General features: G+C 37.3%; 2 protein-coding genes across 4 annotated transcripts; one reads left to right on the top strand and one right to left on the bottom strand.

The window, feature by feature from the left end:
• Nucleotides 1-85: 85 nt before the first annotated feature.
• On the top strand, nt 86-23,787 carry LOC144050417 (excitatory amino acid transporter 2-like). 3 transcript variants are annotated; one of them, XM_077563626.1, is made up of 11 exons: nt 87-401; nt 10,566-10,705; nt 10,913-11,065; nt 11,839-12,089; nt 12,186-12,294; nt 12,402-12,528; nt 13,451-13,684; nt 15,294-15,488; nt 15,602-15,736; nt 20,135-20,345; nt 21,224-23,787. In XM_077563626.1, the coding sequence occupies exons 2-11, from the start codon at nt 10,576-10,578 to the stop codon at nt 21,293-21,295; spliced, it is 1,617 nt and encodes a 538-aa protein (XP_077419752.1). In that variant the 5' UTR covers nt 87-401; nt 10,566-10,575; the 3' UTR covers nt 21,296-23,787. The 3 variants fall into 3 exon arrangements, with proteins under 3 accessions (XP_077419750.1, XP_077419752.1, XP_077419751.1); XM_077563624.1 differs by having other exon boundaries at nt 86-401; nt 11,839-12,294; XM_077563625.1 differs by lacking the exon at nt 87-401 and adding an exon at nt 7,710-7,986 and having other exon boundaries at nt 11,839-12,294.
• Nucleotides 23,731-27,081, bottom strand: LOC144050420 (uncharacterized). The gene is made up of 5 exons (XM_077563628.1): nt 26,834-27,081; nt 25,308-25,901; nt 25,135-25,209; nt 24,559-24,637; nt 23,731-24,473 (listed from the first exon to the last, which is right to left on the bottom strand). Exons 1-5 carry the CDS (start codon nt 26,901-26,903, stop codon nt 24,308-24,310), a joined length of 984 nt encoding a protein of 327 aa, XP_077419754.1. The 5' UTR covers nt 26,904-27,081; the 3' UTR covers nt 23,731-24,307.
• Nucleotides 27,082-27,919: the final 838 nt, after the last annotated feature.

Genomic DNA, 27,919 nt, shown 5'->3' with positions numbered 1-27,919 from the left:
TTTAAACTATTTTAAATTAAAAATAAATTTTAAATATTTAATCTTTCTGGCACAAATCGGTGTGAAAGTCTCGTGATTTATTGTGAAGAGCACCCCTTGGAGACCTAAGAAGATGTACCTACTGTTCCCACGTTTGAACTCTCCACCCTCTGTCTAAGCATCAGGGTACGCAAAGCGCATGTGCTGGAGAAGTGTATACACACTCATTGGAGCTTGCTAGTGGGGAGGTGCAAGGATCTCTGTAGCAGACTTTTTCAGAGGGACCTGCTACATCAGCTACATCATTACTTGTATTATTAATAATAATAACTGCCAAATATTAGCCAAACAGCTTAGAAAGCAGTTGCACATATCTTAAGTGGAAAAATCTACAAATTGGAAGAAGACAAGACACCCAACAGGTGAGCAAGTTTCCTTGGGAGTTTCTGCATACGTATAAGCAGCAAGCAGGTTTCTCCCACAAATTTTTAATCTGGCAATATGTGAGCTTGCATTAGTGAAGTGATGCCATCTGGATATATCAAATGCATTATAGTTAAAATTTTCCTACATTAATGTAGGAAACTAGGTACTAGGTATATCAAGTGTAGCATATTGAAGCACAGTATTAAATATACCTGAACTTTGAAGGTACACATGTCTGCATTCCCCCACTGAGCAAAGGTTTAAGAGCAGGTTAGATCAGGAAACTGGTAAATGCTTACCTATGAGATCATCAAGTTAAAAAAAAAAAGATATATACTTGGCTAATAGTCTACAAATGTCGATGGTAAATTGAAGGTGGTGTTATTTTTGCACCTAATATAATTTCTTTAGGCAGAGCAAAGATATGTTAATCTTTATTACACTCCATGTTTGCCAGAAGATAGAAGTTAATCCATATTGAAATATCATTGCAACGGAACGGTTATTATCATAAAGTGCTTTTTGATGTATATTTCATTAAAACTTCAACATGGCAAAACATGGTGGAACATAATTTTATTCCGAATTGATTAGTTTACATTGCAACACACAGTGTAATACTGTACTAGTAGCATTACTTTTAATTTTATCAACGTTAATTTGATTTTTGGTCTACATGTATAGCATTTCTGTACACCATTAACACTGCATAAAATCATTAGCATAGACTAGAGTTAGTGTAAAAAAAAAATTGTACTAAAAGTTTTACATCCATTGATTTTATTTTTTATTCATTTTGTACTTTAGTACTAGGTTTTATTGTCCATGAATTTGAAATTCTGTTACTTTGATTTGGCCCTTTTTTTCTTTGTTGGATTGTAATTTGTCTTGGTTATTACGTGCCAGAATCACACTCATCAGCTCAATTTACAGTAAGCAAAACTTGTGTCACTGACACAGTAAGTCACCATGGATCAGACCCGTCTACAACAAAACACATCAGGTATCTCCACCTGAAAAATGGTTTTATGTTTCAGAATTCAAGAATGAAAACAACAACATTTGCTAAAAGGACTAGCATATGCCAAGCGAATAAAGCAGCACAAATAAACATAACTCAAGTTAATTGATGATTTTAATCATTATTGGGGCAAATTAGCAAGTTAAAAACACAAAATCTAATTACATGTGCAATTGCTGATTTGTCCAAAAGCTGAATGCTAACATTTGAATGCATGTGGAATGCTATATTATAACAATTATATTAAATGATATTAAATAGAATGAATGTTAGAGCTGCTGAATACATAAAATTGACTTTTGAATTGATACTGCCACCTAAAAACACCCCAAAAAAATTCAGTCATAATAAAAAGGCTATTGTAAAGATGTTTTTTCCTCCGGGTACTCGGGTTTCCTCCCACATTCCAAAGACATGCATGGCAGGTTAATTGAACACTCCAAATTGTCCATAGGTGTGAGTGTGGATGGTTTTTCGTCTCTGTGTGCCCTGGATTAGCTGGCAACCAGTTCAGGGTGTACCCCGCCTACTGCCCGAAGCCAGCTGGGATAGGCTCCAGCGCCCCCCATGACCCTTGTGAGGAAAAGCGGTTAAGAAAATGGATGGATGGATAATGGATGCTAAATAATTACAGAACAATTATTATTCAAATTTTCAAATTTATCTGGTCCAGCTGGGATTTGAAACAGGTTCTCCACAGTAGAAGGGAAGTGCACTGACCATTTAGCTAACTAAAATTCAGGGCTTACTTCGTATTTATATTGAATAATGTATCATAATGCTAGGAAAAAAACAAAGCTGAATGGGGACACACGCATTAAATCATTTCAATGAAATTATAATGCATTGCCTGATGTGAAAGTCAGTTGATAAGCATGCATATCATTGTGCATAATGGCCATGGATACATTTGTGACGTACATTCGGAGGTGGGATTTGAAGCCACAACCTCCTGGTTACTGGACAATGGACTTTACCAACTGCGCCACTCAGCAGTATCAAACACCTGGCAATGATGATGCTGATGTACGTAAGGGAGAGGGCGTAGGAAGTTTCCCATTGAAAATGAATGGGGATAGTTTGATAACATTAAAATGTGCGAAAACTAAATATAATTGGATTTTTTTTAAAGGTGAAAATTGAAAGCTATATGTGGAAGTAGAAGTACATTGAAAAAGTGAAGAGAAAAATAAAAACAATAATAAATAATCCAAATATCATATGCTGTCATCATTCCCACAATTAGTGCAATGCAATACAATAAACATCATGTCCAGAAAAGTTCATGCAGTTTATCCACATAATAATGGGAATTTAGCATAGCTTGTGGCACTCAATTTGTACCAGTTTTAATATATAGCCCTAATGATGCAATTTGAATTTCGACTGTGAGGTGAAATAGGTGTTTTCTTTGATTGAAGGAACTATGCTGTAAAATATTGTACCCGCAGCCCCGTTTTTCTGACTGTGTCTGATCCATCTCTGTGTGTGCTGGATTAGGATGGCTCAGGACGGATTAGTTAATTATAGACACCTGCTGTCTAAGCGTGGTGTGTGTTGTCAGGTGTTGCAGCATGAGGTCGGCTTGGTGTTGAGTGCACAGAGGAAAGGCGGAGTGAGGTGTGAAATTGCATGGACAAATGCTTTGCCATGTGCTCAGAGCGTGACTTTTTTCTCACTGTCTAATCTCTGACTGCTGATGTCTCTGACCAGTGATCAGTCATGGCTCGTTCACATATGATTGTGTCAACGCTAAGAGACAAACATTCACACTAATGATAGTCTGCTTCAAAACTATATACACTTACATCACACACAATTTATAATGGTCTTTTTAGCATAAAAAAAAATCAAACCCATCATTTTTGTTTGCAAATGTGTTTTTGTTTGCAAATAATTTACATGACTTTAAATCCATTTTCCATTTTTTCCCCAAACAAGTTTCTCTCCAAATGTCACTCCGTAAATCAACTTCCAAAGTAATATTCACATGTCCTCTTATTTATTCACTGATGATATGCAGCGAGTCCCCCCTAAACAGAATTTCCTGCTTTTTTTTTTTTTTTTTACCATGACCGTTGTCTCATAAAACGATTTGGACTCATTATCAGAATTTATCTCCTCTGGCACATGAGGTTTAATGGGAAGAAAGTAAGCACTGGAACTCCTCTTTGCCATTGTTCATCGTTTACAAGATGTGAAACCTAAAGATTACCCCAAGAACAAGCTCTTTTTACACATTAGCCAATCAGAGTAGGTGATAACAAAACTTTACCTATGGGATAAATATGTAACAACTAAACTATCACTGTGACAGAACATAACATGAATGAAAGAAAAGTTAATAATTATTGCTGAAAATGTCAAGAAAATCCACTAAAAATAGCACTCCTAGGACATGTCAGGTATGAATATGTTGCCTAATTTTAGTTGTGACATTGGTTGACAAGTAAATTAAGGCTGTCAACAAAATGAGGGTTTCGATTGCAGGCCCTGTCATAATGTCACCCTTCTGCTGAAAAGCCTTTTTCATGGGGAACTTGGAAATTGAGAGCTTAATTTTGCTGTAATGCTTTCTTATTGTGAAGTTTCATCACTGAAAGGTTGTCATGTGATAGATACTGTACACTGTCACTTGATGAGTAAAATATACATATTCTACCTCCAAGTACATATGGCAGTGACAACAGAACGCATTTGAATGTGCCATTCATATGTTCATATATCACAACAGCCAAAGTATATAAATGCCTTGCAATGTATCACTTGACAATATTTAGAGCTATCAACTTCTTTTTTACTGGGCTCCATGTCGTATGTAAACGTGAAATGATTATGCTCATGTTGTCTGTTTGGTTTTCTCCTGTGACGCTCACTAGTTAGACCCTCCAACGTATTTGATTGTAGTTGTCCTGCACATCTTTTATGCTGCCTTCAGGGAGGCTGAGTTCAATCCCTTCACTTGTGATTATCTTCCCTCGTCTAGATATCATTTGTCCACACTTTGCTAGTCCAAATGACATTCTGATGTCACTGCAGTATATCCTTGTAATGTGAATCAGGGAGTCAATATCACATTGTCATACAGCTTGATGTCATCCATGTAGAGGAGGTAGGTGGCTGATTGTTCCACTTCTGAACCAATACTCAAAGCCATTCTCGGTTATGACCTGACTGAGTGTGTTCAGGCCTATGCAGAACAGCAACAGGGACAGAACATCTACTTGGAATATGCCCGATTTCATATTCACCTGTGCAACTGGCTTTAAATTGGCCTCCTGAGTTGCATTCCACAGCCTCATTGAGATTTTGATGAAAGTAGTGAAGGAAAATGGTTCTATTTGCTGCTGACACAACGTTATACTGCTCTGGAGAAGATCTCAAGCAGCTTCTGGTTATTGTGGAAAATATAACTGAATATATTTAAAAAGTGGTTCAACACGAACACATTATGTTTGAATTTAAACAAAGTGAATTTATAGTCTTTGGTATCAGGCACATTAAACACCAAATCATAGTCAACGCAATTGAAACAGACTGAGCAAATAAAACTAATGCATTTTTGTTGATGCAAAACTACAGTACATTGCAAATCACACTCAGCCCATCTTGAAACAACGAAAAAGAGCTATATGAATTATTAAATGTTCACATTATATAAGACCAAACAATTAATTGTCTTAAAAATTTAAATTAAACACTCTCAAATCATATGACTTAGTTCAATTCAAAACAGCACAAATAATGTCAAACATACAATAACCAACTTTGCCACAGTACTCAGAAGCTGTTCAAAATCAGAGAGGGTTGTTGTGCTTTAAGAGGCACACATGTCTTAAAAAAAAAGATAAAGCAAATGTATATACTGTATTATTATTATTAAACAGAATAAAAAAAAAGTGTGAATCACTATACTCCAAAAAGGGTTTAAAAATATAGCCCTGAAAAATATATACGTTCAGTATAAACATGAGAAACTGCAGAAATGCCATAAGTTCTGGATGTTTGCTTGAGTGATGAAGGGGTGCGAGGGTTAAATGACATGTATTGGCATATGAGCGTATACTGTACATAATGCATTATATACGTGCATGTGTGTATGAATATGTTTGTATATGTACATAGGTTTGTTTGTACATATATGTATATGTCTAACCGTACATTCTGTGAATCAATACATTAGCGAGGGTTTAGCAAGTTTAGCTCAAAGAGGGGCATGTTTTTTTTTACATTACTGTACATGATTTTAACCTACTATTGTAATAATTTGTAGCAGTAGGACTCGATACGTTTTGTATTTCTTCCTACTTTCTTTCAACACATAAATTGTGCTATCTAGAATAATATTTCTTTTCTTTCAATTTTTTATTATGTTTACATATTCTTTGCAATATCTATAGTTATCTAGGCACCGACATCTTTGGAGACCAAGCTGCCAGTTGGATGTGATGTCATCGAGTTAGGGCGGTGGAATGTTAACAAGAGTATGAAATGTCTGCGCCTCAGACTTGAAATGTGTCATTTTAAAGAGATATATACATGTGTATCTTCAAGAAAAAGTAATATGGTGACACTGACAACAATGTGAGGTAGGGCATCACCCTTGCACCCTCTATTGACCAGCCGCCACTGTTATTACCAATTACCCCAAAATAAACAAGTAAATAAACAAAACATTAAACCTACTCTGGGAATGTTCTCTGGATATGAGACAAAACTGAAGCTTTTTGGCAAGTGACATCCGCTCAGTTTAGAGATGCAACAATGAAGCAAAAACAAAAAAAGGAACAGTGTCCCTACTGTGAAACATGGAGGATGTTTGTTGTATTCCAGGGTTGTTTTGCTGCATCAGTCACACAGTGTTTTGAATCTGGACAGGGTACAAGAATGAATAAGAACAAATCATTGGACTATTTTGTTGTGGCCTTCGGTTATCCCTGATCTAAACCCTGTTGAAAATCTGTGGAAGGAGCTGAAGAATGAAAGCAGCCATAAAACCCAACCTGTTGGAGCAAGTTGCTCACAGTAGTGGGCGAAATAGAGCTACAGAAATTGTTTGATTGCTATGTTTGCATGGAGTTGTGCAAAAAAAATATGAAGTTAAAGAATCAGGTGATAATTTTGTACAGGCCAATTTCATGAATTTGTTTGTAAAATAATTTGGAAGGACCACCAAAAAAGTAATATATGATTTTCCCTGTCTTTGTGAGATTGAAGTTACTTCAGTGACCATTCCATATTATTCTTGCTTTATTGAAAACTTACAAGTGATCTGATTGTTAATCTCTGTACTCAAAGTGCAGGAGTCATTTAGATATCCAATTGTATTTTCATTTAACAGTGCTTAACATGTCTACTACTGTACATAAACCTGGTCAGGTTTTGCTTCCCTCATGCAACTATCAAGCTTCAGCATTTTGTACAAAATTATACTGTGGCTAATATTTAAGGATGGTTTCATTGTAGGAGAAAACACGGCTTTATTACATTCATTCATTGAAGAGAATGTGAGTGTGTGGAAGGACGTTTGTCTATATGAGCCCCGGATTGACTGGTGACCAATCCAAGGTGTGTCCTGTGTCTTACCCAAAGTGGGATGGACTACAGCTCATTCAATGAAGACAAGACTATAGATTATAAAATGGATGGATGGAATTTAATATTTTTTTATACTTTATTCCTCAGCATTGTGGGTTTATAAAATACAGTTATCATTTATATGCTCTAATACTGCTATTTACAAAGCTTTAGATAATGTTCCTGTGTAAATAATTGGTAAACGTGTTTCAAAATGATGATGAACTTCCTATTGGAGATCTGTATAATACGAGCCTGAATCCTGCACAAGCCAACATTTTTAGCATGGAAAAAGCTTTGTCATGTTTTATTCAAGAGCTGTTTGTGGAAGTAATATTCATAGAGATTCATGGTTTCACATAGGATTTACATGTTCCTCTCTCAAAAACATAACTATCAACATCAACATTACAAATTGCTTATCGAGTTGCAGTGTGGAATATTTATGCTAGCCTTTTTCTACCTACTTTTACAACACTGCAATGCATAAACATCATAAGTTTAAAAATATTTTTGTCACTAAGGCAAGATGTTTTGGTTTTATTCGTCTATAAATGTGTTTGGAGGAATTTTAAACAACTTGTGTTCATACTTTTTGTTAAAGGGGACAGAACTAGGCAAAAATAATAACAGCAGCAAGGATTGTGTTCTATCACTAATCTTGGAAGGTTGACTCCACCCATTTTGTCTGGTTGTGTTCTGTCAGAGCTTCAGGAAAGCCAGTTTACCTTTCTGCAAGTCTCTGCAACCGCATATGCAAGCATCTGAGAATCTGGATATATTTTGCATGCGGAATAGGAAGTGTTCTGCAACAAGGCTGAAAAACCCCATTCTGAAGAGAGAGCGAAAATACATTTTGTTTTGGGGCTTCTAATTGGATTTACTAACAAACAAGCCATGGCTTTGTTCATGTTCACCTGACGGATAGCAGTGCAGTCACTCTCAAATACAATTTACATTCTTAACAGCTCGCAAAGCAACAGGTGAGTGCATTTGGAATCAATGTGTTGCATATAATGATGTTGTAATGTGATGAGCCATACACAAATTGCAAGTGTTTATATTCTTTAAAACTATTGTTGGACAGTTTGAGTTCATTCATGATTTATTAGTCAGGCTGAGTACCTTTGTTTGCTAAGGTAACATATTTCCAATTTGTAGCACATTTACAGTCATCAAGCTATTTATGCATTAGAAGATGAAATGAACTTCACTGTTTCTGTCATTGTTTTTATAACTTCTTAAGTGTTTTGGCACTTTTAGCAAAAGCAATCTAAGTTGCAATGGAAAGCATTTCTCTCATCTCTTTTTACAGCAAAACTTCAAAGTGGTAATCTTCTCCATTACATTCACCAGTCACACCTTGGTGGCACCTTGACTTTTCCCGGGAAGCCCCTTTTCCGTTACGTAACACAATTACTTGTGTGCTGGAGGTGCTAATTTTATCCTCTTGTAAAGACTTAAGCCTCATTAATGCTGGAGCACTCTGTATCAGACAGACGTGATTGGCTTGGCAGGTTCTCTCTTTACCTTAGATGTTTCTTCAGTCATATCATACAGACATTTCTTCAGTAGTTGTTGATTTGATATTTAATCAAACCTCAACTAACCAGCATGGTGTTTACACAGTTCTTACTATTTCTTCCCTTTCTACTTCTCTTTTCATACTTAAAGAAAACACACATTTTGCAAGTTGAAGTCAATATTTTATTATTTCACCTTTTCAAACCAAAATAGTGTCCATATTGTACTTGCTACCAAAACTAATGATCCAGGTGTTAAAGTCAAGAAGGTCAACCGTCTCAATGACATGAGATGTGTTGCATAACTGTGAACGTCTGTACTCTCCAGTAGATTTAAAGGCCGCACAGGGGAGAGCTGATCTTTAAGTCCAAGAGGCTTTACAGCCAGCAAACCATAACAAACCAACATGTTGCATCAGTGGTGAGATGAAGCAGCGTGATGAAAAGCTTGTGTCAGCAGTAATCTGTGAGATTTGTAAACAACAAAATGAACATAAACAGGCACCTTAGAACTTTCAAGTAGGTAGAAATAAAATACTGACTGCCACTAGGTTCTTTTCATCAGTTTTTGTTTGTTAGCTGGATTGTGGAAACACTTCTAAATCTATTTCGGCAAAGCTTTATGGAAAGAATGGTTCAGTAACAAGGAGGGAACTCATTGAATAAAGAGTTGTGTTTGGAAAACAGTAATAACAGTGTATTGTTAGAGATAATAACTTGAAATTTCAAATATGCATCAGCATTGGAAACTCTACACATTGTATTCAAAATTAATGTAGTAGACTCACCGTTTCTGAAAATTGCTGTGAAGCTTGGAGTCTACCAACTTCTAACCAACTTTTATTCTGGCCCAGGATGATTGGATTGCATTACACAATTCTTCAACATTTCTCCTCCTATGTGACTCCTATGTGAAGCCAAGCTATCAGCAAGAAGCCGTCACAAAGCACAATTGTTAAGAACGAGATGTGCTCAAGTGGTTAGATTTTGCCAAGCAATACACTGGCTTGCCTTAAGAGAAATGGAACAACATTTTGTGAACTGATGAAAGCTAGATTGTTCTTCTAGGGACAGTTAGTCAGACAAATTCAAACACTGACTTCAAGCCAGAATACACAGTGCCGTGTAAATACTGTTGAGTGTGGCACACAAGCACCATGATATGAGAATATTTCTCATACTATGGTACTGGGCTGATTTATCGTATACTATGGATCGTGGATCAGTTTCATTTCACCACAAAACATGAATAAGTCATGTTGCCTTGTACCAACGGCAAAATGCCATCTGTATTTCAATACAACGAATAACTCAAACAAATCACTTGACAAACAAGCCTCATCCCCAGACCCTGATCCAATAGAGAATTTAAGGGGTCAAGTAAAAATGCTGTTTCTGAAGCTAAACTAGAAATGCAGAGGAACTGTTCTGTGCGGCAATAACCGTTTACAGGCTTCACACATTGATCAACTTTATGCTGTAATGTTTGAAAAATCCCAGCAATGTTATTGTATTTGTGTACTGTGTGTGGAAAATCAAGCTATTATAATGGCATTTTTGCACGTCTATTATATATACGAAATAACTGGCACTTTTATTCTAAACCTTTAACATCAGTACATGATCAGTCTTAAAATCCATTCAGTCGCCTGTGCATGTACCAGTACTTCTTTATTTATTGCAAGAATCTAACTGCAGTCCTTGGCACGACTAGCACTGCCTCTGAGCTTGACAATAGCCACGCAATGACTTTCCCAGTAGAAGGTTGAATATGTGTGACATTGCTCTTATCCTACTGCTAACCTCATTGACTGAAAAAAAAATTGTGCCTGTGTAGAACTTTCTGAATGCCAAAATGTAAATAATAGCTAGCTTTGACCGTTTTCCCACTGTTGCACAAGGCCACAGCTTAATTTTGATTTCATTTTCATTCATTAAAAATATGTTGATTTCGTTCACCAAATTTAAATGTCAAAAGTGTTCACATCTCCTCTCACCGTACTGTGAGAAAAGCTTTTCCTTGTTTTCTTCTATCACAGTGCCAACAAGATGCAGAAGCAAGTGGAGGTCAGGATAGATGAGGGCCACCTGGAGCCCACAGTGGACACGACTGAGAGTACATGCAACGTTATATGTGATAAAATCATGAAGAACATGGTTCTAACGCTGACAATTCTTGGTGAGTTTATGGTTATATTAATATTGATTGTCCACTATCTGGCAACTAAAGCAAAGATTGTATTGATAGAACTATAGCAGTGTACAGTGGTCACTATGATTCTTCAATTCAATGTCTTCAATAATGGTAGTGAGGCAACGGTGACTCTATTCTGATATTGTTATTGTCATTGTAAATTTGTTTGTTTGTCCTTTATGATTGATTCAGGTGTGTTTCTGGGTTCCATTGCTGGAATGCTGCTGCGGCACATATCGCCTCTCCCTCCTGATGTTATTATGATCATAAGCTTCCCGGGGGAGATCCTAATGAGGATGTTGAAGATGCTTATTTTGCCTCTTGTTGTTTCAAGTCTGGTCACAGGTGGGTAAAAGAAAGTGGCGGCTGCATATATGCCGCCTAATTTGTGTGTTCTGTGTTCTTGACTGCGGTATGCAGCCTAGAGTCTGGAGCCTTGAGCTGAAACAGCAAACACCAGGATAAAGAGCTTGAGGTTACAAAAAGTATTTTAAAAGATTGAATATAGCAAACCTGAAATAATGAAGTAGGCCTTGTGAATATTGCCAGCTCAAAATGCAATTTAAAATCACATTCCTCTAATTTCACTTTGTTAAAAAAAAATGCAAATCTGTTGCATTAGTAGCATAATGGGTAAATAAACATTTGAAGAATTCATATTTTCACTACAGTACATGCATCTAAAGGGGGCTAAAAAAAGGCTTTAAGAAAAGTTTCACTTGTGCTGATAGGAATATAGAGTCCATTGTCAGAAGAAGTTTCAAACCCTACCTCTGAATTTGCATGGTGTCCTGGGAGACAGCCACTGGAGCTGTGGCCGGAAGGACACCCTGCAAGTTATGCCGGAGGTGAGTGTTGAAAACTCTTCTGAAAGCAGACTCTGCCATACCGATCCATGCGACCAGATCCTTAAGTGGAAGAAAATTAATGCATGGATAATCACTGAAAAATGTCTATTATAAAATTAGGCTGTGTCAGGCAGTTAAATTTTTTAATCATAATTAATCGCATAACTTCAATAATTAACTCACGATTAATTGCAACAGCAAGAAAAAGAGAGGGTGACAATGACAACAAAGTGACTATGTGTCATTCTTGTGAAATTTCTGCTCTAATAGGACTGGCTGGCTTGGATGCGAAATCTAGTGGCCGTTTAGGCACCCGAGCCATGGTATACTACATGTCAACAACAGTGATTGCAGCAGTCTTGGGGGTGATCTTAGTGCTGCTCATCCATCCTGGGAACCCCAAGCTAAAAGCTAATCTTGGACAGGGGAAGAAGAATGACGACGTTTCTAGTATGGATGCTCTCTTTGACCTCATCCGAAATCTGTTCCCGGAAAACTTGGTTCAAGCCTGCTTCCAACAGGTACATTTCCTACCCTCAATGTTTGATTTGCTTTCAAGTGCCTTGAACTTTGGATCTCTTCCTAATTCTAATTGTCATACTGTGTTTCTCGTGCAGATACAAACAGTGACCACAAAAGTACAAGTACCCACTAACAGAACCAAAGCACCCCCACAGTTCACCATCAAGAGGTCACTTCAGTTCAAGGGTGGGATGAATGTCCTTGGTAGGTTATTGATCTTACTCCAGACAAAAAAGTACTAAGGAAATTCGGATTACAGTCTGAGTGCCCGATTTGACTTTTCATTTGCATTCATGTTTTTTTCTTCAAAGGTTTGATTGGATTCTTTGTTGCTTTTGGTGTCATCATGGGGAAAATGGGGGAGAAGGCCAAACTTATGCTCGAGTTCTTTAATGTCTTGAATGAAATCATCATGAAGATTGTTGGTGCAATTATGTGGTAAGTGTATCACTCAAAAAACAAAATAAAGCCAGAAAAAGAACAGTTGACACTACATCATACTATTGATGCTCGGCCGTGGCATAGTGTGTAGAGACGGTCGTTCAGTAACCAGAAGGTCGGCTGTTCGATCCTCGCTCTCCCCAAGTCACCTTGTCGTTGTGTCCTTGGGCAAGGCACTTTACACACATTGCCTCCAGTGCTACTCACACTGGTGTATAGAAGGTGCGAATGTTTGGTGGTGGTCGGAGGGGGCCGTAGGCGCACACTGGCACCCACGCTTCCGTCAGCCTGCCCCAGGGCAGCTGTAGCTACACCACAGTGTGAATGTGTGAGTGCATGAATAATGTACCCATTCCATTGTAAAGCGTCTTTGAGTGTCTAGAAAAGCGCTATATAAATCTAATGCATTATTATTATTATTATTATTATTATTATTACCATTAAAACCCTACAAAACCTGAACCATGGAATGTATGAGAGAAAATTCAGTATTTATTGGTCCTTTTGAAAACCCTTTTTTTTTCTTTCTTTTTTATCTACTGCCACATTGGACTTTTGATCTTTGTCATATTTGATACATCCGGTCACAATACTTTAAATTCGTACATTTATAACTGTCAAAAATATGATAACATATCAAACATATTAGTATTTCCAAAAATCAAAAATAACATATCCCACGAAAGTATAGATGTCTCTCTTTTCTCAATTGGTTCGATCTTCGGAAAAGCCATCAACTAGGTGATGCTGCCCTCTAATGGATTATCCGTGCAATGCATGTGTCAGATCATATACGTCAGGGTTTTAATGGTAAAAAAATATTATACTCATGAATAATGGGCTCAAAATGTCTTGTATTTGATATAATACGTTGGGCTTTACAGGGTTAAAAAGTGCAGTGTTTCTTCTTGGGTTTCAGGTACTCACCTGTTGGAATTGCTTGCCTAATCTGTGGGAAAATCATCTCCATTGCTGATTTAGAGGTGGTTGCTCGACAGCTGGGGATGTACATGATCACTGTGATAGTGGGCCTCATCATCCATGGAGGCATCTTCCTTCCCCTTATATACTTTGTGATAGTCAGACAAAATCCTTTCAAGTTCTTCATGGGAATGTTCCAGGCTTGGGTCACAGCACTTGGAACAGCATCCAGGTATTATAATAATTGTTTTCCAAAAATGATTCAAGTGACCTGACACTGGGTGGTACAGAGTCCCTCTGGTGCCAGTGTATGACATTTTTATTTTTATTTTATTTTTTGCTTATCTGTACCCACAGTTTAGTAATCTGTACCCACAGTTTAGTAATCTGTACCCACAGTTTAGTAATCTGTGCCCACAGTTTAGTAATCTGTTCCCACAGTTTAGCCATCTGTTCCCACAGTTTAACAATCTGTACCCACAGTTTAGCAATCTGTACCCATGGATTACTTAAATGAGCAGCGATGCTGAAGTTGGCTCTACCGTTGCGCTCAGTCTATCAGCCTATATTATCAAAACCTAAACCGCAATTGCATTTTCTGGCCTAAAGATGACAGTGTTTTCACAGTTTTGCATTGGTGAAGCCGCTGGTTTCCTTGTTGCCTACAATTTAAAAAAAATAACACTGATTTTAACCTGCTCTCATTTCGACAAATTCAAAATGGCATGGAGTTTCTCGCCAGTTTCAACCTCAACACTACTCCAGTTTTCAAATAAATCAAACTTGTATCTATATATTCGAGTGTTCTTCTTTGTTTGTTATTGACGTACTAAACCGTGCGTACAGTTTAGTTAAATGTGGGAACAGATTACTAAACTGTGGGTACAGATTACTAAACTGTGGGATCAGGTTGCTAAACCATGGGTGCAGATTGCTAAACTATGGGTACATATTAGTAAACTGTGAGAACAGATTAGTAAACTGTCGGAACAGATTAGTAAACTGTGGGTACAGATACCTAAACTGTGGGTACAGATGAGTAAATTGTGGGAACAGATTAGTAAACTGTGGGTACAGGTTATTAAACTGTGGGTACAGATGAGTAAATTGTGGGAACAGATTAGTAAACTGTGGGTACAGGTTATTAAACTGTGGGTACAGATTAGCACAAAAAAGTTTCATACCCTGGCACCAGAGGGGCTCCGTAGGGTGGCACAAGCTGCCTGTCAGTGTTACTTTTTTTTAATATAATACAAATACAAATAGTGCTTTCACAATTACCTTGTTTCCAAGGCTACACAGCAAATAACAACAGGAACTTTCGTTTCAAGCCGTAACTGAAATATTCATGCCAGCAGCAACTTCCAACTTTGTTTCCATGCGGGATATTTTTCATTTACTCTGTGTTTTATTAATGACATGAGATGCCCTCATTCCCCTACTGAGGTGAGCTCACTCCTTTTAAGTTTCTGCCAGCTTGCTGCTCCACCATCTACAAGAAGTGCTAATTGTCAGACAAAACAAACATTGCAGCAGTTGAGTCACAGCTGATGTTTTTTCTCTCCATGACCCCTTCTTGAATGATTTTAGTGAAGTCTCAATAAAGTCATTGCCTATATTAGCTTTTGTATAGCAAAATAATTATTAATAAATCTGAATACTTTAAAATAATAATTGTTTGAGAGAACAAAGGAACATCACAACAATTATGACCCACTTACATTAGTTGCACAATACAAAATATGAAGTAGAATTCTTTAGATGGTGAACCATATTGAGTTTGCAACTCTGATGCAAAACTTAATATATATTTTTCTTTTCTTTTTTTAAACTTTCTACAGCGCTGGAACCTTGCCTGTGACGTTCCGATGCTTAGAAGAGAACCTGAAAATTGACAAGAGAGTAACGCGTTTCGTCCTCCCTGTTGGGGCCACCATCAACATGGACGGCACAGCACTCTACGAGGCCGTGGCTGCCATCTTCATCGCTCAGATGAATGGAATTGCTCTCGACTGGGGCCAAATTGTCACTGTCAGGTAAGGATACTACACTACATGTGAACTACTAGGAAGTCAGTACCATCAATTACCAAGTGGGTGCCTTCGTCCATCATTTGTCCTCCGAGTCTCAAATGTATGTTCCCCTACAGTATGACAGCAACACTGGCTAGTGTTGGAGCAGCCAGTATCCCCAGTGCTGGACTCGTAACCATGCTGCTGATCCTAACAGCAGTGGGGCTGCCCACTCAGGACATCAGCCTCCTTGTGGCTGTCGACTGGCTGCTGTGAGTAAAACGCTTGAAATCATATTATACAGATGTCTTTTTTTTGTTGTTGCTTATCAACTCCTATCAAGCATACTTCTTTCTAACCCAACCTTGTGTTTATTTAATAATCAGCCTGTTTACTTTTCCTGTTTACTTATGCTGCACTGAATGCAAAAGTTTCAAACTGCAGTTAACACAAGTTTTCAATTCCCAAAAGACATCATTAAAATCTATGTCACCATCCTCAAAAAATGTGTAGCAGCAAAAGTTTCATACACTTCACAATTACAACTTCAAGAATCCTCATTTAATTTTTCAAATTGGCTCATGATATAATTTTGGGAGAGGTTCCTTCCTGTTTTAATGGAATGAAAATGTTTAGAATTAATCGTTTCCTTTTGTCATGTTAATATAACGCGTTTTAAATGTTAGGCAGTATGTCACTTTCTCTGTTTCCAGACAATTATCTTTAAAAGGGCAAGAGTCAACAGAAGCAATTTAAATGTCATATTAATCTTAGATGCCTCATTCATATTTATGGCGGGATACTCCTTTTACCACATCATTCTTGAATTATTGAGCAATATGACAAAATCACTGAAATGACAGTTTTTGCGTTTTTGTTGGCCAAATTTCCAACATCACTCAATAATAGGTGACCCTGAGATGATCCCTGGCCAGCTGTGTAGCCCCTCCACTTTGACCTAGGTCTGCCCCAAGATCTTACTCCAAGTGCATTTTCCCCTAAGCGACTCTCTACCAGATGAATCCCCTTATGCCTTAGCAATTTTACATGAAATGTACATTTGAAGGGATGCACATCCAATACCTATGTGTTTACATTCACGGTACACATGAGCCGCATGTGTAGACAATTAGCATGTATACACCTACACAAGAGTCAATGCCAGGTAATGGTGAAGTCAAATAATAATAATACAACTAATAAATCATTCGGATTATTAAGTTATGTACTGTTTCTGTTTCTTCTGCTTGTATTTGCCAGTTTGTCCTTTTGGTCCATATAAGCTTGTAACATGGTGTGACTATCGATCTCATTGTCCATACCGCTCTCACTCGTGAACCAGACATAGACACACGACCATTGTCTCTGATTTAAAGTTCTTATTCTCAACCCAGCAGCCTCACACTCAGCTGTCATCTGCCCCTGTAAACTTTAAAGGTCACAGCTCAATAAAGCCATCAGAACCATATAATCTGTAAATAGCAGTGGATAAATCCTCAGGCCATCAAATTGTCCTCACTGCCACCAAGAAATGTTGTCCATAAAAAACACAGTGAGCAGAAGTGATGACAAAAAGCAGCTGTGGTGGATTCCTGCATCCAATGTAAACAATTTCCACAGAGAGAATGGCCTACAGTAGCAAACATGTACCAGTGGTGCACTCCTTTCAGGTCACATGAGAGATACAATCAAATGCCTTTTCCAAATCCCGTGTGAAAAGAAGTTGTGCAAACCTCCATGCACCATTGAGTATCGCAGTTAAAATACGAGCTGTGTCAGAAAAGTTCCAGTATTCGAGTCACAAAAGATACAGTATTTTTCAAATCCAAACTGAAAGTTTTTCCCTTCAAAGAAATCCCTCTGTAGTTTCTTTCCCCGCCTTCTCTGAAATACGTTTATGCACTATGATCCTCTACAATAGTAATGTTATCCACATTTTCAGAACAGCGTTTAGAACTAGAAAAATTCCCGCGCAAATTTTGAATGGGACTGCTGACTCTTGTAAATGAGCTGAACAGTTTAAAATTTAAACGACTGGAATCGGTCAAGAAATGTGGAAGTTAACCATAATCAACATAAACTAAAAGTATCTCACTGTCCCTGAAAATGTATTTTAAAAAAAATGTAAATGAGCTGAACAGTTTAAAATTTAAACGACTGGAATCGGTCAAGAAATGTGGAAGTTAACCATAATCAACATCAACTAAAAGTATCTTACTGTCCCTTTAAGAAAAATGCACTTTCACGCACACACATTTGACTTGGAGACGTCACGCACCCACATTCCAGTGATATTGTATGAGAGACGCACACCTCGAACAAAAGCCTCTCACAACTTAACGGTTCAAGATGCAGATTCAAGAAATGGCTCGTTAGAACGGCAAGGGTTTGGGGAACGCGAGCATGTTCTCACTTTTTTAATCGGATGAAAAATGACCAAATGAGAGCAGGTTGAAAACTTATGATTTATCCAAAATGAAGAGGAAAAAGGAGGCGAATTTAACATGGAAAAGATAGGTGAGTTAGTCCGACTTCTACTCGCTTAAAGGGAAAATAAAGGTACTAAATGACACCTTAGCCAAATAAAAGTTAGTTTGTCTGAAAGAAGAGACTTGTCACTACAAAATGTGAGAATTTGATGTCTAGTGAGCAAAGATAGTGGCCATGGTGACAAGTTGAAGTGAAACTTTTGACTTTTGGAAATAGATTTTTTTGATTCCAGCCACTCAAAGCCTAATTGCTCCACAGAGTGTAATAGAAGGCTATTTCACTCACTGTCTTTGAACCCGCACAGGGGGGAGAGCTTTCATTCCTTAAAATAAATTGCGACACTGAGCTAAAGATGGGAAAAATTGCTACAAAATGAGCTAAAATTCATATCGGTCGGTTAACGTATGCGCGCCCAGCGTGTCTTGGAAAAAGGTGCTTTATCTGTAATTTGTTCCCCCTTTCTCCATTCATTTCCTATGGGACTTTTATTTTGGAGGTGCCGTGGGAAGCGTGCTTTCACAATAAACATGTTAGCCTTTTAACAAGAGTCGACGTCCGTAGCCTGCAACTGATTTCTGTGACAAGACTGACGTTGGGTGAAAATAACATTGTTAGAAATCTGCTGAAAAACGGCCGCAATGAAGAACAATTCGCTGAAAATTCTGTTCCATCAAGACAAGAATCATTACAAGACTTCATGACTAATGTAATTTATAGAGGCAACAATTGTATTTCTCTTAACTGTCTGTGCTAGACTGTCCACAAATTACATATAGCTCACATATGTGCTACAAATCACCATATACCCATTATTTTTTCTATATACTGTATATATTCTGATTGCTGTAGTACTTGGCAGTGGTACACATATGAGATCTGTAATTATGGAGTGAGATATTTGTGTGACGTAGATATTCACAAACATCACTGAAAACCTAACCCAGACATAATTAAATAATATTAATAATACATACATAAATAAATACAAATAAATAAAATTAATAATATAATAATGATAATAATAATAATGTAAATATAATGTAAAATAATAATATGAATAATAATAAAAAAAATTAAAATTATTTGATATACCGGTATATATATTTTTTAGTAGAGAAAATAGTTACTTTGTCTGGTTACTTTAATTATGATTCAATTACTAACTCCATTGTTGTTATTTTTTTATTTATTTTTTAGCAATGAATTAGTTACTATAACTAATTACTTTTAAAAAGTAAAATTCCCAACACTGAAAACTGGTCTCCTTGATGGTACCCTTGAGTTTGAGTAGTTTTTTTTTTTTCCTGCACTGCCATGTTTTTCTTGGTGAGGAACTGGCTGATGCCCAGGGCATCGTGAACAGTTGTCGAGTTGTCATGGTGAAGCAACAGGATCTTTTTTGTACACGCGCAGCATTAAAGGGGAAATCTCATACTTTTAAAATTTGAATTTAAAATGGTGCTCCTCTTCTTTTCTGACTAAAGCTTGGACTCGTAGCCCAAATCCTTGATCACAGCCCCCCCACACACACACACACACCTCCAGGATCCCTCACCATAGACTGGTGAGCGGCAGTAACCCGGGTGTTCTTCCAAACATTCATCCATCCTTCCATTTACTGAACTTCTCATCCACCTGTGTGGACTAGCTAATAGCTTGTGCTATGCTAACCTGGGTATTTGTCTCTGCTCCAGCATGCAAGTGGCCAAATAACTCCCTTCGTATGCTGCTGTGATGGCCCGAGAGGCCATCAATAAAGTAACAAATACAAAGGCATTGATAAACTGTCTTGAAGCTGGGCTTCTTTGACTGCTTAACAATCTCATCTAATGCTCGCTATCTGGCTATATATTCTCATACACATAAATACTTCCGTGTGTTGTGTCCAATTCAGTGGGGCTTCACAAGACGCACACACTCCTCCCACGTGACATTGCTGTGACACAATGTGACTCGAATCTGGAAATACTCATTCTGCGTTCATTTTTAACGGCCAATTCGCTACTCAATTTGAGTCACCCTATTTCTGACACACCTTCTAAGATGGACACACATGCCCAAAACATCATCTTTTACAACTCAAATGCTATATTTTACTGTCATTTTCAAGTGGCCTGTGTCAATTGTCTTTCCTTTCCTGACTTTCTAACTGGGTTATCTTCACTCTTATTGACATACAGGGATCGCTTCCGTACCTCAGTCAATGTGATTGGGGACTCGTACGGAGCCGGTATTGTATACTACCTCTCCAAAGATGAGCTTGACTCCTTTGATGCCCAACAATCCCGGATGGAGGATTATGAGATGACTAAAACAAAGTCCTTCTTTGAAAATAACACCAACCAGAATGTGTACGCTCACCACAATTCAATCCTGATAGACGACTGCAAGGTACATTTCACGTTAACGGATATAGAGACTTGTATGTAGACGATTCTCCCCGACTGTTTGTTTTTGTCTGGTCTATGTGACTTCCTTTATTGGTGTATGTGTAAATGCGGGTGAAGATTAAAAAAAAAATCTGTATTGACACATTCACCATTTAACATAGGAAAAAGCAGTTTTTGTGGTACCAGGTTAACCAAAGGCTAAGTTTGTTCTTCATGAAATTAAGTCCCTTTTTTTTTTGACAATGAAAAAAGTTCTCTGTGTATCACATCCAGTTGAATGGACGTTTGTTGCATTCCTTATGCATCATGTTGTACACACGTATCATTGATTTATTTGTGGTTGTCAGATATCACGCAGAAAGAAAACTGTTTTATTCTATTAATTGGACATGTATTTATGTATTCAAGGCAGCCCCAACCAAACTACATTTAAATTTTCATATTTGAAAATATACATTTTGGTGGTATGACATAAAGACTGCTGTTTCACTATGATTACTACACAATAATGAATAGAATAATTAACCCGTCACTAACTGTAGTTAACCTTGTGGTGATATTGCATTTCATATGATGCTGAAGTTGAATTCTTATTATTTGGCCTATTAAAATTCGGTTGGGCAGAGAATCCATTAAATACATGGCCAACACTCAAAATGCATAAACCCTGTTTTGATGTATTCCTGTTACCATAAAACGTCTGGTATTTCATTACATGATGTGTTCAAAAACATGTATTGGAAAATCCCATATTAATATTCACCCTGAGGACAATGGCCTGAATGTCAAGAACTTTTGGCTTCTCTGCTCCAACCACTAATGGTTTGTTATAATGGTGCCTTGGGCCCTTAGTTAGAAACTGTTGATAATTGCTTTCAGGACACCATGGGCAAAAATGGCAAGACTGCAGGTTTCTGTCTTGTTGAAGAGGAACCATGGAAATGCGAGTAAAGCAGACCCAGAAGCTGCTGCGCCTTACCCTGAGTTCTACAAGCTTTTACCTTCTGATGACAAAACTATAAAAATGACACTCAAACAGCATTAACCAGAGAGACTGTACATCCTAAAGTTGCCCGTTTTACATTTTTTATCAGCTATCCATCTGAGTAGCTTCACATCACCTCAGATAGATTGTGTATTTAACAAGTTCCAACAACTATTCGGGTGAAAAGTCTCTGGGTCTTTCTTGGTGCTGCTGCGAACTTCATTCTTAGTCAAATACAGACTTCGACTTTTTGTAACATCTCATTTCACTTTTATATTCAACATCTTTGTGTTGCATAGAGAGAGCTGCAAATAATGGTAAAGCAGATGATTGGGTTGATACAAATATTAAGGTCAATGCTTGAGAATTTTTTTTAACCGATGAATTTTGCTTATTATCAGTAACAGGTGGTTGTTACAATAAAGAATTTAGATTTTCTTTGTGACTGTCGCTTATAATGCAAACATGGTCAATGAGTACAGAATGTAAAATAAAGTATCTCTCTTTGCAATATTACAATACAAAGACAAGCTGGTGCAATACCTTTTACTTTTTGACTAATTGGATTACACCGTGATGTCGCACATACACGCAAACCTAAGCCGAAAGCTTACGTCTTAGACCTTAAAGCGGGAAAGGTGTGGCCTCTAATTGTGGCAACAGCCAGTGCATGATGTGTTGCTGTCAAACAAGGACATGAGGGTGCACTCCAAGTTATTTTGTTCATGTTTTATAAATATTTTTGTAATGTTTGAAACATTGAATTTTTGCGAGTAGTTACAGGAAAAACCTGGAATGTGTTCACACAGTGTGTGCTGTTTTCTGAACGCAGAAGAGAAAGATAAGCATGGCAGATTAGATGGGAGTCAGTGAAGAAGAAAAAGTAGAAATGTCTCTCACACTATTCAAACCAGTGCATTGTTTTGTGTTTCTTTATTTTTCACTGTTTTTTTCTTTTTTTGTTGTTAAATATTTAACTTGCCTTGAAGAAATCAGCTGCATAGTGCAGTAAGCATGTTGTTGAAATTACAAGATACAAGTTAATTTGGGACTCCCATTAATTCAGGAAATTATTTGTATCCATCTTAATGGTGGAATGAGGACGGCTGGGCCCTCCTCATCTGCGTGAATTTGATCCACACACATCTTTTTTTTTGTCCCGTGACAAAATATTATATTTGTTAATCACAGAAATGATTCGGTCTCCGGCATTTGATTGTATAATATCTCCGATTTCACTTATTTATTTTGGTCTAAAGAAAGCAACAGCTAATGTAAAAATATTATTGCTTAAAGTGCCTCCTTGCACTTTGTGTATATATATTCTCTTTAGATAAATGTGAAAAACTTGTATAGAGCTTTGAATTGTTTTTACTATGCTTTCTTTTTTTAGTTAAAAATGTTAGAAGTATGTTTAAGGGTGTATTTATTTATTTATTTACGTATTTATTTGATTATTATTTTCACAGTTTGTGAACTTTATTTATTATGAAAATAATAAGTAAGCGCTCCCATTCATGATCTAGGAGACAGTCAGACCCTAATTATTAAATGAATTGTGTAATTATTTGATTATATATTTGGTTGTTTCCAAGTCATGAGAAAGGTGAAACACATTTGTAAGTCCGTGGCAGCTAAGTGTCTGCATGTAGTGAGACCTGAGCAGATTGTTACGTTTGGGCCATTTTCATCAAGCATTGTACCCCTTGATGAAAATGGCTACATTAGTACTTTGACTGTGCAATTTGTTGTCATTTCCGTAAATGTGGCGGGTACCAGAATAACTCAACTGCACGTACCACAACTTTTTGCCACCTTCTTGTTGAGGTACTAACTGCTCTAGTCTGTACATTTGTACATAAAGGGTCAAGTGAGATACTGTATGTTGTTGGCTGTCAGGCAATAGGGAAGAACACAACATCCTTTGTGTATGTATGCATTTCATTAAATACATGACTAACACAACTCTCAGTAAAAACATTGGACAGATCAGGGTTCAAAACCAAAGTGTGACATGCTGAACTGAGCTGTATTGCTTCGGGAATATTATTATAGCACCTTTGAGGAAGATGTGAAAAACTTGTCCTGGTTCTGGTTTATGTCCACAACTGAATATCAGACACTTAAATTATCTGAATGTAAAACCTCACTTTGATATTTCCTTTAATCTTTTATTGATCTGATCAGTAAATGTTCTTGGTCGACTGATCTGTAGTAATTTCTTTCTTTTCTTCTTTTTAATGAAAATGTGAAATATTTAGTGAATTCAACATATATTTTCTATTTCTTATTTTGTGTCTAACATCCATTGTAATCTATCTTGACCTAGACTCTCCGAATTCACAAGCATGATAAACAACTGCAGAGCAGAAGTCTTTGTCAAGCAAAAATATACCAAAAAAACTGTATAATATTTTAATATGTGTATGAAAATATAAAATGTACAAATAAATTATTGATGAAATGCTGGTGGGCTTATTTCTCAAAGCATTTTTCATATGATACAGAATAGCAACACCTAAAAAGCTGTTTAAGTAGATTCAGTGCTTTCATAATTATTTTGGGGAGGTCAGCATAATAGCATCTTGCAAATTACATTACATATACATACAATAATTACAAAAATAATCTTAAAAAAGGCACTTTATAATTATAAATGACACTGTAATCAAATATTGGCTGTTTTTTTTTTAATCCTATAGAAAGGCCAATAATTAACACTTGTTTGAATATTACTCAGAAGTATGTGATGGTATTCAAGAAACATTGTTACCAGCTTCATTTACCAGATTTTATCAGTTAAAAAAAGTTGATGGCACTAACGAATTATAAATGAGTATTTATGTAGTTATAAAGTATTTATGATTGTCACCAGGGATCCAAATATGTATTGGAGTATATTGTTTGTCTTGCATCCGAGGCGGCACCGCTGCACATTTTTGGGGGGAAAAGGGAAAAAAAAGTTTGTCTCAGCGTGACTAGTTCTCTGGAAGATCATCCAACGGGATAACCGTATACTCCACCGCCTTTCCGTTTTCTTTGGGTGTATTTTTCCGCAGGAATGCTTCGTTCTCTGCCTTCTGCTGCTGTGAGGAGTCAACTTTTGTTTGTGGACTTGATGATTGCCTCGGACCCACATTCCATCTAAAAAAATAAAAAAGAAGGATTCAGATTATACCAGCTAGGAGATGAACATTTCAATATTTACTCTTAGCGATGTAAGTCTCACTTGTCTCTGGTAGCGATAGCAAGACAAAGCATCAACAGGGCCGCAACCCCAACAACAAAACCCAAGATGATGATCCAATCTGATGATAGAGGAGAGACTGACTTAATGAAATGCATCATTTTTAAAGTGGAAGTCAACCTTAAACATTTCCTGACAATAATATATCATATGTGACCTCACTAGTCTGATTAATATTACATTTTTGGAATATGAGTTATGAAGCAAAATCCAGCGTTTTTTTTAATCTATTTCAGGGGGCGGCCATTTTGCCACTGGCTATGGACTGAAGATGACATCAATGTTGCTCAGAACTCAGGCAACAACCAATCAGAGCGCACCTGTTTTCTGAAACTGGTTGTTACCTGAGACCTGAGGAACATTGATGTCATCTTCAGTTGACAAAGTGGCAAAATGGCCGCCCCTGAGATGGATAAAAACAGATATTAACCAGAATACCATATTTAGACTAGTGGGGCTGCATAGAACATATTATTGTCAGACAAAAAAACTGGGGTGTTGACTTCCACTTTAAAGTGTCTTAGAAAAAACAGGAATTTGGATTTGTTTGAAAGTCACCTGGTGTTTCATGCCCTTTGTGTTGCTCTGTTTCAGCAGAATCATTAGACTGTGGTACTTGGTAAAATTCACCACCTAAGACGTAAAACAAAAAAAACAAAACAAAAAAAAACACATTTAGAGTATCTGTTAAGTTTGCGGTATTATGGATCTACTGTATAAAGGATGTTTACCTTGGACAGGTGGAAATTCAAAGATTTTGGCTTTTCCTTTGTCCTTTGGCATTCCAAATCCTGATCCTGACCCCGAATCTTCATCTCCGTCTTCATGTCCAGTTTTGATGAAAGATGATGTTGCCCCGTCACCTCCAGTGGAGGTCATAGTGGTTTGTGGAGTAGTATACTGGTCTAGGATCTCACTACTTCCAGACCCTGAGTAAAAACTCTCAGATTCATCCGTTTTAGAGGGCACACTGGGCTCTGTGATGTCACTTGGCGGTGTTGCGTTTGAGGTCCTGTCAGAGTGAGGATTTAAGGTGGTAGATGAGTTTGAACTTGACAATGTTCTTTCACTTGTGGTTGAATAACCTTCATCCCTGGGCTGGAAGAGCTTGTCACCTAATGTGCTTCCGTCAATGATCTCCAACAGGGTTTGATTACGACTATCTTCTCTGCCAGAGGATGTTTGGTTGGACTGTTGAGTGGTCGAGTTTTCTTGAAGTGATTCGGATCTGAGTGACGGGGGGAGAAATTGTTCAACAAGAAAGCCATCCGTCACAGCCTCTCTGAGCACGTCTTCCTCACTTTTAATGGGAATTTGGGTCACAGCTGGGAGAAAGGGATGGAAAAATAAATACAAGGATCACCACAAATGCTTACCTACCAGACTTGACATGGAAAGTTTTTCTCTTAGAAGTAATCTATGACCTTAAAGGGGGTTGCAAGCTTAGCCTGAAATTCTTGTATTAACTTGTGTTGTCTTTGTTAAAGTGTGACAGTAATGATTAACCTGGGTGATTACTCATATAAGAGTGGGTTGAGAGGAAGTTTCATTGGAGCTTCAGTCAATCACCCGTTTGGCACACCCTGTGAACGTAACTCAAATATAGAAGGGGATGCAAAATCACAAACTAGAATTAATGAACTTTCATATCCCTCTTTTCTTATTCATTTCAATTGTTTCCTGTAAGAGTATAAAGAGCTGAGAAGTATGTATTCCCTGTTTTTTCTCTTCAATTCCTCCTTTTATAGACCATGAATGAATTCATCTTATTTTACAAAGGCTTTGGTGTGACATGCAAAGCTACGAGTAAAACCTGCATTGCGATAGTGAAACAGAACGCTTAGACCGTTTAAAAAGAATGAACGAACAATTATGAGCACTTCAGGTGGTAGAGATGAGAGTGCTGACTCATTGGGTAAGGAAAAAGACATCCTGGGAAGGACAAGGATCAACCCAATGTATCAACGCTCTATGTAGTTAAAATTACATTTAAAGACTGATGTGACATCTCTAAAAGTGATAGTGTGTGCTTGATCTGTATAATAACAACAGTGTGTTACAGTATTAAAATATGTTTTACTTTTGAGTGATTCATTCTCCTAATACTTCCAGTTAGAATAATTGTATACTTAAAACAACTTAAAACCATTTAAATAATAGTAAATCACTAGATCAGCCACCTGCTGAAAGTAAAAAAAAAAAAAAAAAAAACAATGGGTGAGAAAGAAGCACATTAAAGAAAAGGACTGACACTTACAATTGACCTGAGTGGAATAAACGATGGCCCAAAGTCCAAGAAAAATCCCCAAAAGATAAGGAGTCGTCATCCTTGAACCAAACAATGAAAATCAATCTTATTTTCAGTGCTGCTGAAATTTTGCACACCGAGTGATCCGAGTCTTTCAATCTGATGATTCACAACTTGGCCTTTTATGGACTGCCGGTTTGTGTCGAACAATTACAACAATGACTGCCAACACACAAACACAAGTGCTTGAACACCTGTGAACACACCCTCCTCGTCACAAATCTCCCATGCTCATTTCCTCCTTGTAAAGCAGAGAACACTGAAACTGTGTGGTTATGATTTGCTGTAGTGTAGAATTTCCCATCAACATTCAGGTAGTGTAGTTACTGTAAATATTTTTGGTTTTCTCGTGAGGGCCAAATATAAAATATAAAAAAAAAGAAATGACATTCAAAAGTGAGTATTTTTATATCAGGAAAGATAGACTTTTTATACACTAAAATCCTTTCCAACGATTCCATGTACAAACAGTGGCGATTCCGGACATTGAGTCTGGAACCCCCCTGTGGCCCCCTCCTATACAAAGTTTTTCCAATTGTGTAATTATTAAAATTGTGAAATATCTGACGCAAAGGGCAGGACTAATGTGTGTGTCTCAACATTGTAGTAGTTGAATCTGTCATACTACATCCATCCAATGAGAGGCAGTCAGAACTGGTAAGAATTGATTGCCAGGAGCATACTGTATACTGTATTTTTAGTCTGTATCTCACACTCTGCTTGTATGTTCAACTGCCTCACATTCCTGCTCCGAGTTCTCTCTCTGAAATGAAAACCAATGTCAAGTCCTCTGGCTCTATCACTGCAGTGCTCTCAACTTGCTCTTCTTCTCTTCTCTTGCTCTCTCTACACTAATATCCGTCTCTTTCTCAATGTCTTAATCATTGTTTTTCATCTTTATGATGAGGAAAGAGGACGTAATGTCTCATTGCTGCTTCATTTTGAACTATAGACAAAACACAATGGCGAGGAATACCCGAGATTTCAGAAACTCAATTTGTTTTTTACTAATGTGGGTTAGATGCGGGTTGAATG

Source organism: Vanacampus margaritifer, chromosome 4, assembly GCF_051991255.1.
Source record: "Vanacampus margaritifer isolate UIUO_Vmar chromosome 4, RoL_Vmar_1.0, whole genome shotgun sequence".
Taxonomy (NCBI): Eukaryota; Metazoa; Chordata; class Actinopteri; order Syngnathiformes; family Syngnathidae; genus Vanacampus; species Vanacampus margaritifer.
Note: the sequence above shows the minus strand (reverse complement) of the source record. Positions and strands in the feature narration are given on the sequence as shown.

Coding starts and splice junctions, on each gene's coding strand:
- LOC144050420 (XM_077563628.1), bottom strand. CDS start 26,903: ATGACGACTCCTTATCTTTTGGGGATTTTTCTTGGACTTTGGGCCATC. Junction 25,902..26,833: donor TTATTCCACTCAGGTCAATT/GTAAGTGTCAGT, acceptor CCTTTCTCCCAG/CTGTGACCCAAATTCCCATT. Junction 24,638..25,134: donor CAAAGGGCATGAAACACCAG/GTGACTTTCAAA, acceptor CTCTATCATCAG/ATTGGATCATCATCTTGGGT.
- LOC144050417 (XM_077563624.1), top strand. CDS start 10,576: ATGCAGAAGCAAGTGGAGGTCAGGATAGATGAGGGCCACCTGGAGCCC. Junction 12,295..12,401: donor GGGTGGGATGAATGTCCTTG/GTAGGTTATTGA, acceptor TTTTCTTCAAAG/GTTTGATTGGATTCTTTGTT. Junction 15,489..15,601: donor GGCCAAATTGTCACTGTCAG/GTAAGGATACTA, acceptor GTTCCCCTACAG/TATGACAGCAACACTGGCTA.